The sequence below is a fragment of the Apus apus genome, chromosome 1 (genome assembly GCF_020740795.1).
Source record: "Apus apus isolate bApuApu2 chromosome 1, bApuApu2.pri.cur, whole genome shotgun sequence".
NCBI lineage: Eukaryota > Metazoa > Chordata > Aves > Apodiformes > Apodidae > Apus > Apus apus.
This window is the reverse complement of record NC_067282.1, coordinates 149,972,468-149,988,202: the sequence shown is the minus strand read 5'-3', so window position 1 is coordinate 149,988,202 and position 15,735 is coordinate 149,972,468. Positions and strand designations below refer to the sequence as shown.

Here is a 15,735-nt window from a genome sequence, read left to right as displayed (position 1 = left end):
CTGAACCCAAATGAGCAGTAGCTGACCTTTTTAAGTGATACCCCTGTCCCATTGCTTCCGTAGAGCAAACAGACCTTCTCCCGGCCTCGCACTCTCTACGCCTGAAACTTACATATAGATATGCCAGACCTAAGCCTGGTGCCTCTTTTTTGCCTCTGGAAATAGAAGTCCTTTCTGGCTTCCAGGATTGCACATGGAAGTTCTCATCATCTTTCTTGCTTTGGTTGCAATGTTCCCCTGTATGGATGGTAGCTGAGGGAGCAGAAGTGGGCTCAGATCCTTGGGCCATCGGTGGAGTTGGCTTTCAGCATCAAAGAACAAACATTTAAATAAGGAGGAAATGTTTGTTAAAATATCTGTGCTGCCTGTGTTAAACAGGCAGAGTTGTCATTGAAATACAGTACAGCAGACAGCCTGGAGTTTCTTGTGAACCACTGAACATGTCCCTAGGAAGCATTTCATTAGCAAAACCCAACCAGGACAAACCAGGAGGGAGAAACCTCTTCCTGAGGAAAGGCTTCAAGTTCCTTGATACCCTGCAATCCTGGATCTCTCTGACTGCTCTGCAATTTCATTACAATGTAGAGAGGGCTTCATGTGTCTTTTTTGTGCTCAAAGAACCCTCACTGGCTACAGAAATGAGGGTAGAATCAGAAAACAGTACCCCAATCTTAATAGTGTCTCCAGACAAAACTCTCAGCAGCATGTTTAGCTATTGTTTTCTGCACCAGACACCAGATCTTCTTCCACCCCTCACTTTCCTTCTCATTTTGTTCTTTAATAACGTTAATTTTTGCTGTCACAAGTTACAGGGGAAGAGGGTTTCTATTCAAACTCCAGGCACAATTGTACGCAACGGTACAAGGGAGTTACGCAGGAAGTCATTCCAGATGAAGATAGGATGACAGCCAGCATCTAAGAAGAAAGAGTTGGTCTGGAGCCAAGTTTACTTTAGTCCACTATGAAATTATGGACTACTAGAAAAGTCTGGATGTGGATTTGGGCACAGAGTTTCAACACTGCTCTGTTCAGTAGATAGGGAAGTTACAGGAAGGAAGGGTTGTTGACCTTATGGTTTTAGCTTGGGCCCTTCTCCAGCCACAAGCAGCCTGAAGGAAAGTTGAGGCTGAGTAAATTACTCTTCTTGAAGTCTCATTGCATTTCACTGCATAAAGGGGAAAAAACAAAAAAACAAAAAACACAAAACCAAAAAACACAGAGAGAAAATAAAGAACAAGTCGGTTGTTTAAAAGACAAGTAACAGGAATTTGTTTCATGTTGACTTTAAAACAATAGGATTCAAGCCCATGTGGGACTGACAGAAAGAAATCACAGAAAATGTCGGGAGAAATACAGATGAGCTATATGGACAAACTAGAAAATAACACCCATAGGTAAAAAAAATTACACCTCCAATTAAGTAATTTGAAGTGAAGAGTTTCCAGGAGACATAATGGGGGCTGTAACAATCATAATGTAAAAGCAATAATCAGTGATGACAAGGAGATTACAGAAAGCTAAATAATGTATTTGCATTGGTCTTCAAAAGTAGAGATGATAGCAGGAAATAGTAGGTCTTTAGTTGTAAAATAAACGTAATGTGAGAGGTTTGCTTTTGGTTTAGATGAGTGTAAGGAAATAAATGTTAATAAAGCACCTGCATCAGGTCATGTTTTGCAGTGACTGAAGAAACAAAGGATAAAATAACCAACCTATTAGCCAAAGTACACATGTGAGTATTAAAAATAGTACTTACTGCAACAAACAATGCCAAGATAGTGAGCCATGTACTTGTGCCTATAATGGGTACTTCAAAGGATGTGAGCATTCTGATTACAATCTCATTACCAGCAGAAATTGTTAAGGAAGTACTTACATTTTTCTTCTTCTTAATGATAAAATCACATGTAGTGGGAGGCACCAAGACTTAGAAGAATGAGCAAAGATGGAAAGTTCAGACACTGTTATTCTTTATTTGTACTGAGGTGGTGGCCAGGACCCAGAAAAACTCTGGACACGGAAAAGGCCTCTTCCCCAGAGATCTCCCCCATAGTCTTACAGGGAGATTTGTGTCTTTTCACAGTTCTTCTTCACTTTTTCTGTGTTACCAGACCAAAAGGATTAAAATGAATACTTGATACTTATCGTTAATTCACATTCATAAGGCTCATGGCACTATAAGAAGTGCCAAGTGTTTATTATTTTTCAATAACAACTAGAAAGAGCCTAATTGTAACAGTCAGACTTGCATTTTCACATATCCTTTGCTTTCACATTTTCACAAAACTTACTCACCCCATTTTTTAATCAGAGGGCTGCACAGAAAATCCTCAAACCTAACATGAAAAATAACTGTGTTAGGATTTGTAAGAAACAGGCTCTATTGACTGACTTTAGCTCGGAAGAGGAAGTTAGTATTCAAGGTCAGGACCAAAAGGGGTGGCAGTACACAGTGACAGAAATGCTCTTGCCAAGGGATGCGTGCATGTAAGGCACAGGTGGAGATGAAGAAAACATATTTGCAATAAACGGCATTTTTTCAAATTTCTATTGAGGAATCCAGAAACAACAGCCTCTCTGTTGACTTGATCAGAGACACAAGGAATAGCCTTCACCCAGAGAGACAAAGGGGTCCCAGACAATCTTCTAATCTAAAAACAGGACATATGTCCCTCAGCCCCTCCCATGACCATCATTATCCCCCTTCCAAAATTTGGAGTCACTCCACATCTTTCTGGCACTAGAAGACCATAACAAGTGCTCTGTGTGTTGCTGGTCTATTACAGTATCACCACAAATTCAGTATCTGTAAAAGTCCTGTTCAGATGTTGCTTTACAATGGAGTGATCAGAGAAGGACCTTTCTCATTTTGTATTTCAGTTGCCCAGGTTCATGGGGTCAACAGTACCTAAGGACTCTTCCAGGGAAACCATAGATGAACACTGAGAGGAGATGCCCTTCCCTGCACAGAACTGAACTGTTGTTCACCCAGCAGTTCCTAAAGGTCAAGGCATTTTTAAGCACTGTGCAGTTTAAGGATAACTACCCCAGACATGGTTTGGTGCCTCTGTTGAATAGGGTGAGCACTCAAAGGAATAACACTTCTTCCTTACTCCAGATCTCATAATGCCAGAGCCCATGGAAAATAATAAAGCTCTGAGCATGCTAATATCTGCCATTTATGTGCTAACATGACCCAAAAGTGCCCTAGGAACAGAGCCCAGCACTGCCAATTCACTCAAAGAGCCTCTTCACCTCTTCCTGATCAGATCATGAGAAGGAAACAACTGCCAGATCTGCTAAGAGAGGAGAAACAGTATCTGCTCATGTGGTTTATAGATATATTTATACGCATGTAATAAATACATATATATATATATGGACTCTTACTTTATTTTTAGACCTCTCTAATTAGGCTGGTTTAAGAGTCACCTCCTGTCCCCTTCTGCCCCATAATTATGAAAACACCTCCCCAGTACAAGTCCTGGCTCAGATAAATTTATTACATTGTAGAATAAAAACTTGTTGTTCATAATAATGTGGTCAGAGTTATTTTCTCTCTTACTGGATGGGAAAGACTTCTTTCTTTCTCTTTTTTTTTTTTTTTTCGTCCCTGGTATAAATATAGCACAAACTAAACAGAGCCACTCTGTAAAGTAAAAATACTGCAAGCTTTTTATCAGGAAGGACAGCTCGTCACCTTGTCTCTCTCGGGACTGGAAATAGAAATTTCCAAAAGTGAGAGCTTTGAAAATCCAGTGTGCTAAAGAGGAAAGGAAGGGGAAAGGGCTGCCTTGGTTTGTCAAGGAACAAATATTTTCTTTTATAGAGGACAAATAATAACTTGACATGTAACATTCACAACAGAGCAGCCCAATCACTGCATTCCCGCTGATTCACGAGCGAGGAGGTACCACCCATCTTTAAAATAGCAAAAGCATCCCTATTTCTTGCACATCAGTCTGGAATCTTTTGCTGGATGCAGAAAACTGTGACTGTTCCAAGGCACCAAGGACCAAAACTGCCAAGATCTGGGGCTGAGAGCAACTCTTCATTAGAAAGGTAGTAGGCATTACAAAGTTTAATGCATTAAAGGCAGTGTAACATCTGGAGAACTTCAGTGTGAAGATAGTAAGGAAATGCAGATTTTGGTGTGTCTTTATTCCTTTGAGGTGGGTCAAAGTTAGGCCTAAACTGAATGTGTGTCATTTGGATCAGGTATTTTCAGAGGAAGGAAGTGCAATTTGGGGTAGAGGGAAAGAGACGGTCAGGAAACCCTCTGTGCAGAGCCATTCCTGAAGACCTGCTGTCTCAAAATGGCAATGTTACTACAGAAAGGGTAAGCACAGGTCAAGACAGTCAAAAAAATCACAAGCTTTGTGTGGCCATGCCAGTTCCTCTGGAGGAAAACACTCAGGCATTTTCACAAGCCTACCAAGACCCAGTTAAACACTATGTTGCCAAGCCTTGGACACCTTTCAGCTGAACCTGCTTCTAACCCCAGTTTGGACACAGAAACTGCTTCTGCAAACCATCTCCAAAGTGGTGTGGGTTTAACCTGTGAGGCAGATTTCACTCTGGATGACAGTCAGAGAGGCATGGCTCAGGCATCCCTAGCAAACAACTATAATTATGCCACTTTGCCTGACTATTTTTTATGTGGCCACATAACTAATGAAAGCAAAAGGGGACTGTGAGGCAATACTTGGCAGTTCTTAGGCTAAAGATGGAAGAGGAAGGCTGTAGCCCTGGGACCCTGGTGTCCAGGAACATCTGGGATATACAAGAGGCAGTAGATTTGGGAACCAAAAGATAGTGGAAGTAGAAATTTCTGCCTAGGCCCCTCACTGAAGGAACCTGTGCTCAGGGGTGTCTCAGACTGTCTGGGAAATAACCAGAGTGGGTTTTTAACAATGTCAGGACACACTCTCCAAAATCTCATCTTGCAGGAAAGCTTGAAAAGAAGGTCCACAGCAGGGACGAGACAGAGGTGTTTCTTCCTGATCTGTCCCTCAGACCACTTCTCCAGCCAAAGGCAGCAAGATCAGTGCCTCTTGGGTAGGATGAGGATGAGAACAGGCACCAGGTCATGTAGTATCAGCTTCTGAGATGCCACCAGAGGGCAAAGAGATGGTCACATCTGTATGAGCACATTCCCAGAGATCCAGCCAGACTCCCTTCCCCAATGCAGCAACAGGGAGCGTGCTAGGGCACAGCCAGTGCCTGGGTTAGAGAAGAGAGCCAGAAGAGAAGCAGGGACTCTCCTGGGGAGCTTTCTTACTCAGAAGAGGCATTTGTCAACACATTGGCCCAAACTCTTTGCAACAGGTCACTAAAACGCTACAGCAAACAGCAGCTGATGGCTCCAGAATGAGTCTATTGCTGGTCAAACAGCCAGCACAGCTAAGCAAACAGACTGCCAGGGCAGGGGCTGTGTTTGCACTCACTGTTTGCTCTCCTCTAAGCAGCTAATGGGATATTGCATTTATCCTAAGAAGGGTGCAAAAAAAAAAAAAAAAAAAAAAAGGAAAAAGAAAAAAGAAAAAAAAGAAAGAAAAAAAGAGAGAGAAAGAAATGGCTTCCTGTTGATCTCTTTCCAGCTTCTTTTCTCAGTTTCATGCATTGGCCAACCTGCCATTTTAGAAAACAGATTTATCACTTATTAGATAAATTGGTAACTGTTTGCTCTAGAATGATTTTTAATAGTCCCTTCTTAAATAATGCCTCTGGCGTCACACTACATCCCCCCTGGCTTCAGTTATCTCGAGGGTTTTTTCTCCTCTTAGAAGAATGGATATTTTATTGACATGTAAAAGGGTTACAAAGCAGGAGGAAATGAATTATACAAAATTTAAAAGTAGAAAGCTAATAAAATGGCAGGCTTGGTAGATAAGGCAGGAATATAAATCTAATTTGACTGTAACTTGAGTGCTTCCTGTTTATGAAGTAATAACTGCACCCTGGACTAAACCAGTGTTAACCCAGGACATGGCTGTTATTTTGTCAAATTTGGCCAGCTCTAACAATTAACAAATGGTGGCTCAGATTTCAGCTTTGGGGTGGTGATTATTTTGATGCCTGGTGGGAAATAAGGCTGTGATCTCCTAAAAGGGGACCTTTGTGAGGTGCTTTCTCTGAAAAGACCACAGGGAGGGCTCTGGCACGGGTCAGGCAAGATGGCAGAGCTATTTCCTGAGGGCTGTGCAGTGGTGTAGCACTGTGGGATTAATCTTTGCTTTTAATTTCTTACTTTGTGTCCTCATTGAGTCCCATCCTCCCCCTCTTCAACTGTTTACCTGGCCAAAAATCCTCAGTCCCACTGGAGAAAACACCAAGTGCTTTCCCTCTCACCCCATGGGGAGAGGGAAATGGAGAGGAGGAAGAAATGGACTCTTCCTTTCCATAGCATGCGGTGTTTTTGAGGAAAAATCCCATTGAACAAGACAAGCACACAGCTGCTTTCTAGCAATAACAATTCAGTCTAATTCCAATCTGGAGAGGGAAGCATCATCCCTTCCTCTGCCTCTGGGACAAAGGTTTCTGGGCTGGGAATGTAAATGTTTCAGTCGGAGCCCAAAGACATCTGTGGCACAAGCACAGCACTTTGTTTCAGATCCCGCAAGTGCCCTTGTTGCAAGTAGGTCGTTATATAATGGCTTCTGTCTTTTCCCATTGCCAAAAGGGTTCAGGAGAAAGTGTCGTAACACCCTGCATCACCTGCCCATGCAGTCCCTCCTGCAATCATCTCATCCGGGTGGGACTCTCTGGCTTGATGTCATTCGGCCCAGCGCTGCTCTTATCAGTGCAACAAAAATACTCCGCCCCAATACAGTAAAATCCTCCCCCCTGGGGTTTTGTGAGCCATGGTCAGGCTGGGGGCTCTCCCATGGGAGGTGCTCCCCTATCCCTCTCCCCTGCCACCTCCAGGGCTTTCCTACTGCTTCACCCTGCCCTGCCATGTCAGGAGGAGCTGGTGCTGCACGCAACCCCCCTCAGATACAGAGGGGAGCAACACAGCTCAGATCAAGGCTGCTCTTCCTGGATGATGTGCAATGGTTGCCTTTACATTTCCCCTTCGTGTTTGTTAATTCCTTTCTTTCTTTTTTTTTTTAATACCCTCCCACCCCAAAGATGATTGTCATCTTCTTCTGCTCCATTTCTCAGCAGTTCCTGAATAGCAAGAGTACAACCCTCACTGTAGGAAAAGGGAAGAGGACTAGGGATATTTGGGGTCCAGCAAAAGGAGAAGCAAAGACCAGGCTAATTTTTTTTTCTTATTCAGGTATCTAGAAATGGTCACAGATCAAACTAGTTGGATTTTTACCTTCCCCACAACCTGTCCAGTTCTCAAGAGCTTTTCTGCACCTGGATGGGGCTGTATCTCTGGCTTCTGTTAGAACTGGTGCTTACAGAAAACTGTCTGTACAGAATAAGACAGTTTAGAAACAAGCTTGTCCTCTGTTCTCTAGTGAAGATGGCTCCTGCCCTCTCATGGTTGAAAGGCAGATATGTAAAGCCACTTGTTTGTTCTTTGCAAAGAAACACCAAATACCACTGCAGGCGTTTCCTTCAGCCGGCTCCACGTAGTCTGGCATCACCTTCCTTTGACACACACGTGCTGACGCAACTGAGAAGCTCTTCTAGGGCAGAGACCTACCAATTGTCCTGAGCATGTAGACACTTAGCAAAGCAGGCTTACAATCCCCAACTGTGGCCTCAAAGTGTTAGCAAAGTACAAAGTGTAGGTAATAGGTAAAGAAAGTCACTCACTTGCTTACTCTTTTCACACCATGTTGGTCTTTTTTCCACCAATTAACCCACCCTTCCTGCATCTGTCCTACTCTAGGGAACAAGAATTGCATAGGTTCCTCTGATGCAGCAAGCAGGTTTTTGCCAATAAACTGAAGGCTAGGTTGATAATATTAATGAGTTGTTCACTATGTTCATGCTACCTGCTTGTTTAGTTTTACTTTCTCAAAACAATAAGCTTTTGCAGAGATGCAATCATATAATTACAGGTGCCACTGTTTTGGTCCTTCTTCTTTTTTTTGTTTTTTAATAAGATACAGAGCATTTCTAATAACTGAATATGAATCTATGAAAAGCCAGCTTCTCATAAAATCTCCAGCTTACAGGCCACTGCCCTCTCACTTCCAAGTGCAACTCCAGTTTAACACCCAACCAGCTGTACCACACGTACCCATAGCATTACACTCACATAAATCTCCCCAAGAATCACAGGCTCCCCAGAAATATCCTTTTCCTTCAGAGCTTGCTTCTAGCCAGGAGACCTATACTGCTCCTCAAAAAGACAAACAAACAAACAAACAAACTGGAGGAGGGTAAAGTGAAATGCCAGGGAACTGAAGCCTAGAGGTGGCAGGCAACCAGCTCTCTTGTTGATTCCCTGTCATTGGTTTATATTTCCTGACCACCCTAGACCCTGACGCTAACCCACCTGTTTTCATCCATCTCAACATGGGGAAATAGCAGCTCCAATGTTTGAATGCAGTAATATCCCTTAAGAGATCAATTTTTTTTCTGAAACACTGTAAAAGCCAAGATCATGAGCAAGAGCCATCTGGGCAAAGGTCTAGCTGTCTCCTTGGTGCCAGGTTTACCAGGTCTTGTGCACAAGGAAGGAGAAAGGGGTTGATTCGCCCTGGGCTGTGTTGTTGTAGGGAACTTCTCTCTTTAAATCACACAATTCCTGCTCTGCCTCAGCTCCGTCTGTGTGGGTTTTAACTGATATTGTGCTATTCAGGCATAAAGATGACTTCTGCTCACAAAGTCTTGCTGTTCTTTTTTTTACTCTTGTCACTTTTTCATGGCATTTTGGCAATCAAGGTCAAAGTTGAGAACCAGCACGACTTCCGGGACATGGCCAGCATAGTAGCCATGGCAAAAACCTACGCCACCGCTGAGCCGTTCATTGACTCCAAGTATGACATCCGAATCCAGAAAATTGGCAGCAACTACAAGGCTTACATGTGAGTGTGTGGCTATGATGGAGTGAGATGGGGGGAGAGACAGTGCTGTGGATGTCATTCAGTCAGTGTCTGCTCTGGGCAGCAGTAGGAATTTCCTTGAAGAATAGCCCTGCTGTTTTCCTCCCACCTCTGAACCCAGATCCTTCATCCACCAATTATCTTCTCCTTCAGTTAAAATCAGCTCATTGTTTCTGGAAGGTAAATCCTTCTCTACCTTTTTCTGAGATCCAGTTATTTCCCACTATAACAACTGTGCTCTGCCATCACCTATCACTTCTCCCTCCTGTTGTGGAAATGCTCAACTTTCCCAGCAAAATCCTTCAGCTCCCAGTATACTATAGGGGGAACTGAACCCACCACCTTCCCACCTGGGGGAAACAATAAAAAAACAGAGCCAACTGCAACTCATGGAGTCCTGCAATGGCCAACCCATACCAACATCCCATCATCTCCCCAGCTGGATATCATGGCACGGCAATCACACAAGAACATGAGGAGCACACAGTACTAAGTACAAATGGCCTCAGTCTGGCCAGCATACAGGTTTTCCATAAGCATTTTGTATGTATGCTCCTTGAAGCCAAGGAGCTTCAAAGGAGGGACAGAAGGGAAGACATTTCTGTGGGTGCCCCAAAGCTCCTCCCTGCCCTGTGGGGTAGAGAGGGAGGTAGCATGAAAACAACAATGAATGGTGGTATGTTTCAAATTATTTAAAAGCATTCAGCCAAACTTAAGTAGTCATCAAGCTCAATTAAAAGTGTAACAACGTGAGTCAGTAAGACACCTGTTTCTTACTGCAAACCAGTAGATGAGAGAAGCCAAACACCACAGCTTCTCCAGAAGCTCCTTCTCCAGCCACAAAATTCTGGACAAGGAGACAGCTCCAGCAGTACATTCTTCAGGTCACCAGATAAATTTCCTGTGTTACCTAACAAACACAACACTGAGTTTTGGGTCCATGTTGACAAACCCCCAGGCTATAGTTCTGGGGAAACATAGTTACATAAGATAATCAAATGTACATGATCGCATATTTTTCAGCTATAGCTGTCTAAAATTCCCAGTTGGATTCCTAGCACAGAGGTATTTAAGTAAACTAGATAATGACTGAGTCACGCTCTTCATGGGTAGGACCTGTGGGACACTCAGTTACTTCATGTGAACTCAATGGGAGAAAATTTGTTTTAAATCTGATCAGGTCAACAATAGCACAGTTGCCTAATACTACATTAACAACTCAGGGAGTCTGGATCAAATTGGCCAAAGGAAGGAAGGTTTAAAATATCAATTAAAATTCCCTATTCTTGCCAATGTACCCAGCCTTGGCTCCAGAGCCTGCTCCCAGCCTGTGTCTAAGTGAAACAAAGGCCCAGTTAGCCTGACCATATCCTCTCCCTGTTTATTATTCACACTCACTACGCATTCATCCAGACAGGGATCAGAAATAATACCAGATGATTAAGCAAAGAAAGCAGTCACACTAAGAGCTAATCCCACTTGGGAATCTAGCTGCGCAAACAATTGTTTGCTAAATGAAAAACGTTTTCACATGAAAACAGCCACGAATGGGAAACACCTTCATAAGAAATGAAGCTTATTAGCAAAGAAAACAAACAGCAAAATTAACCCAGTGACTTGCTAACCCAGAAGGTTGACTTATATTGAGAGAGCCATTTATGGACGTGAGCTTGGGACAGTGGGATAGACAGTCCCATCAGGGGCTATTCCTTCTGTCCCAGCATCAGACAGAATAGAAGGTTATTTCTGTGATATTATTAAGTCCCTAATGTGTCCAAAGACAGAGGTAAAATCACCCAAAATATCAGAGCTCTCACTGGTGTCTCAAGTAGAAGATTCAAAATCATTAGTCATGCCAGCAAATCTCAGCCTTAACAGCAATTAGCAGTAGCGTCATACTATGTGAATTGCTTTCATCTGTGAGCCATGGAATCTACCCAGTATTTTTATACCTTCACCCACACATACAGACTTTAAAAGCCCCCTTCCTTTTGAGAGAAGACTGTGTACCAAAATTCTCCAGAATATGTTTATTTTGCAGCAAGCATCTGCCCAAGGGAGGATGCTGCAGGATGACTCATGCATTCCTCCCTGCCCCAGATGCTCAATGCACTTCCTTCCAGCTCATGACCCAAGGCTTGAGTTCAGTTTCCCATTGACTTCAGTGCAGTGACTCCAGATTTACACCACTAACAAACACCTACTTAGCCCACGGCTTGGGCCAGTCTCAAAACAGCTGATAAGCAGCATGTGATACATGCCTAAAATTCCACTAAATGTATTTCACTGTCATTGTAATACTGGTGAAGAGAAAACACAAACAATGCTCATGTGGCAAGGCAAATTGGGGCAGAAATTATACTTCCATCCTCATCCCAACTAAGGGCAGACAGAGGCATCATTTCCAGGTAAGATGCATGAAATGTTCACTTCCCATGAAGCCAGCAGCTGCTGACTTTCAGGAATAGGATATTCCTTGCCATTGGCCCTTAATAAGAGGCTAATATTTTTTCCTTTCTAGTTTTATGAGTGTGACTTCTGATTTTGTCACCTCAAATATGGTTCAGTATGCTCTGCAGGGGCTACAAATCCAACTGTGTGCAAACTACAGCTACTTTTATACTTAGATGGCCCAGCTGGAGATGGTGAGTACAGGACACCAACAGCCTATGATATGCTCATCTATTCACTTACCCTAAGCAAAGCTGAAGGTGTTTTGGTCACAAATCTCCTTGATCTCTAACACCTTGAGATCCTTTTCTTTGAGATGCTGACCATACACTGACACAGCCCCCTGATATTTAGGATGGTTGGAAGCACTTTGAGTCCTGAGAGAAATGGAGTTTGAGGCAGGGCATCCTTAGGGAAAGATCTTTCTTTTTGGCCTCCTTTTCCACCTCAGGTTGGACACAAGAAGTTATAGGAGAAGAATTTGGTGGCACACTTAACACCTGAGCTGTTCAGACATCTTGACAGAGGCTGTGGTGTAGGAATTCAGTGACTGGTCTGGAGGGCTTCAAACAAAGATTTTCCGTTTAAAAACAGAGAAGTTCCCTTTTAAAACAGAAAGTTATTAATACAGCTGAGAGAAATATTTTACATCTTATGCCCAGTATTGGCTGGAGACAGGTAGGTGTAAACAAGTTAAATCAATCAGTCAAAATAACCAGAGCAGAGTTCTTATTTTGGGAGCTCTCCCACACCAAATTTCCTTGTAAAACTGAATAGCTGTGTTTTGGTTTGCTTTGGGATGACACAGCTGCTTACAATTTGTATGCCAGGTACATTTTCTAAACCCTGATATCCAATCATCTTGTCACTAATCAGACTCCAGGAGTTCTCATCAATAGTAATGGGATTTTGGATGCCATCTGCCACAGCAGGGCAATTTTTGGAACCTAAATGTTAAAATAGAGTAGCTCTTCCCAGAGTAGCTGAAAAACATAATCCTAAGAATCCCATGTTAAAAGAAAAAGAGAGGCTGAGGGTTGAACACTGACCTTACAGGTCATCAAAGAGCTCACAACAGTCAAAGCCTGAGGAGAAAATCATACCTTTGCTTAGAAAGTAGAAGGCAGGAAGATGGACAGTGGATGAAGGGAACAAATGACAAGAGTCAGCTATGTGGAAACACAGTTATTCAACACAATAATGCTGTTCCTTTAGCCCCACTCCCACTCTTTTAACTATGGGCTACAAAGACCATTTAAATTGTACAGCAACTATACATAGCACTTTAGAAGAGAAATGGGAAAAGGACACCAGGTTGTCCCTCATCAGAGTTAAGGGGAAACTCAGATAGCCAACTATAATGATCCAGATTTACAGTCTAGCAGGACAACAGTATTACCACCACTACACATAGTTTTGCAAGTTCAGAGTCTCTTTTTCATGTGGAAAAGGTGAGAGAACTGGCACAGAGAGTTCCCAAAACCTCATGTTGAAGTGCTAGATCACAGTTCATACTCCCCTCCTAAATCTCTACCTTAATCTCCTTCAATGTGGAGATGCTCCCTGGATGTATCCTGTCTGCATGTTGACATGTCCTAGCTTGTACACTATGCCAGGGTTATCTGTGCAATGTTGTTGCAACAAGCTGTCCAATGTTTGCCCTGTGCCTAAAGTCAAGAAAAGGAATTCTTTTCACTCCTTGATGGATGATGATGAAACCCAGCATTTGCCAGCAACAGTACCTTTTCTGAAAATTCACCATCAGTTGCAGCTAACAAGACTCCAACGATTTTGCAATTATAAATTCTCCAAGTCCAGGTACAGTGAGCCACAGGTAGGTCAATGAAAAGTCAGTGAAAGGAGAGTATTATCATATTTTCTATTAAACCAGTACCATCAAAGTCAAAGTTAGGGAGACCCACAGTGTCATAGCTGATATTTGTGAAGATGCTCAGGCAGATATTTACCTGGAGATTTGCTCTTCCACAGATGGAGGATGCTGAACACAGGGGTGATTATCCCAGAGATCTCCTACAGACATTTCAGCTCTCCTGAGATGGATATATAAAGAAAGAAAGTACTGACAGAGTTTGATGTGTGCTCAAGATTCCTTAGAGGTTTCCCTGTCTAACTCTTCATTCAGTCTTTCCGGAATCTGAACAACATATCCTGTATGGCTTGTTGTTGAGGCAGGATTTGGAAAGCCTTCTGTGAGGAAAAACCTCACTTCATCACCTCCTGTATAAGCACTGAGTCAAGAATGGGGACTATAGTATGAGGAAGGATGGGGCAGGAGTATATTTTCATGTTCAGGTTATGCTTTTGGTTTGTTTTCCTAGGAGGACGTCCATCTCTGGAAACTGGAAGGCAAACACAGGTTCCGCGATGCTAGAACAGATTGCAATGACAGAGAGGTAAGGAAGAGGGTTTCAAGACAGTATTAGCTATTCTTGGGTTAGAAGGGAGGAATTGTATTGCAGACTTTGGTTAATTGAGAGAACTGGTAAGTGAGGTCTCCCGGGAGGTTGGATAAAGAAGTTTAAAAGACCGAGTGTTTCCTTAAAAAAATACTAAGGGCACAAAGGCAAACTGTCCTATTTTTGAGAACAGACTGGAAGTACAGCTAGAGACCAACATTGCTAAATCATTAGATCTTTAGTGAATATAGCCACAGGAAACAAGACCAGCATACTAAGGTCAAGCACACAAGCAAAAACATGTAGGGATAAAATCAGAAAGGTCACAGCACAAAACAAGAAGTAACAAGATGTTATTCTAAGTGCATTACTAATGAGAGGCAGACACAGAAAAGTGTTTTTCTTCTGCTCAACAGAGGGAAAAATCTGTCATCTGAAGTGTTGAAAAAGTTTTTTTGCAGTAGTCTCACAAAAGTGGACAGTGTTTTAGCTAAAGTCTTCTCACTGCTGAACAGGACAGAAGAAATTGCCTTGTGCATCTTACAGACTCAAGTTTGCAGATGGTATTTCAATATCTCCAAATCACTGTGATAATTGCCAGTATTGCCACTGCATGACACTGTTGATTCATAGTAACTTTCACTTTGCTGTAATTCCCAAACTCTACTCTGCAGAACTGCTGTCAAGTAACTTGCTTTCCGTCCAGTTTCTTTAAATAGATAATTTGTAGATTTCTAGAATCCACAGATTATGTATAGGCACTCATCCCTAGGGAATATAAGATTTTTTTCAGATTATACCTCCAGTTTGTCAGTATCATGTTTAATCTGACTTTGCCCAGGTTTGGGCACCACATTTGAAGAATGAGAGCAATGAGCTGGAGAGAGCCCAAAGGACAATAAAGGGAGTGCTCAGAGAAAAAGACAAAATCAGCCTGTGAGAAAATAATGCATCAATTGTTTATATAGTTTTCCTCCTTTTCCAGTTAGCAGACCACTGATATTTTCCAGGAGAGGTGTAGATTCATGCATAATTAATATATGACAGCAGTGCAGAGGTTCATTTTCTCTCACTAGCTGTATAGAGTGAAAGAAGTTGTCCACAATATGAACACCACTTCATCCTAAAAATGAAAAAACTTAAAGGGCACAAGTTCTTAAAATATATAAAAGGCTGCTAACAGGGTATTACTCACTCTTTATATTATTAGTACAGCACTGTAAGACATAATGGGCTTCAATTATAGCAGAAAAGGTTGGTTTGAACATTTCCTATATTTTCTAACAGTAAGGAGAGCATAGCACAGAAATAGATTGCCTGGAGGAGATGTGAAATCTCTGTCCTCTTCAGAACAGATTAGAGAAATGTCTCCTCTTCGGGGTTAAAAGAGTGCAGATGATCATCTAAGGTCTCCTCTGCAGCTTTAGTTCTGTGAAGCAGGGAAACCAAGCCAAGGCCCAAATCAGATGCTGCAGGTGACTCTCCAAGACCCTCAATAGGACTGCAGGAACTGGTTTTTATTATGCATCCTTGTTGTTTATGACAGAGCTGAAGCTTCCTTCCAGCCTGCCATGCTGCACTTTGAAAGTTCATTTTATAGATGTAGCAGCACAGTTCACCGCTGTAGGCTTATCCAGCCATAAATGCAACAAATCCCACTGAAATGTGGAAGTCACCAGTGCATGCAACATGGCAGGAGTGTGCTGAAGTGCTCTGATGAGTAGGATCAGCCTGAAGTACCTACTGTACTGAACAGTAGTCCAAAGGATCGACATGTTCAGGTAATACTAGGCAAAATGGTAGTAAATCCTCTGCAAATGCTACCCCTGATGCCTATGTGAAATATGCTCTTCTGCCCC

General features: G+C 42.5%; 1 protein-coding gene across 1 annotated transcript in view; it reads left to right on the top strand.

Annotated features, from left to right (window-relative positions):
- Positions 1 to 15,735, top strand: part of SYN3 (synapsin III) — a 198,778-nt gene that overhangs the window by 167,342 nt on the left and 15,701 nt on the right. Inside the window, exons 9-10 of the mRNA XM_051624297.1 lie at positions 8,848 to 8,990; positions 13,799 to 13,873. Of these exons, the coding sequence (XP_051480257.1) occupies positions 8,848 to 8,990; positions 13,799 to 13,873 (218 nt within the window). The remainder of the gene's footprint in view (positions 1 to 8,847; positions 8,991 to 13,798; positions 13,874 to 15,735) is intronic.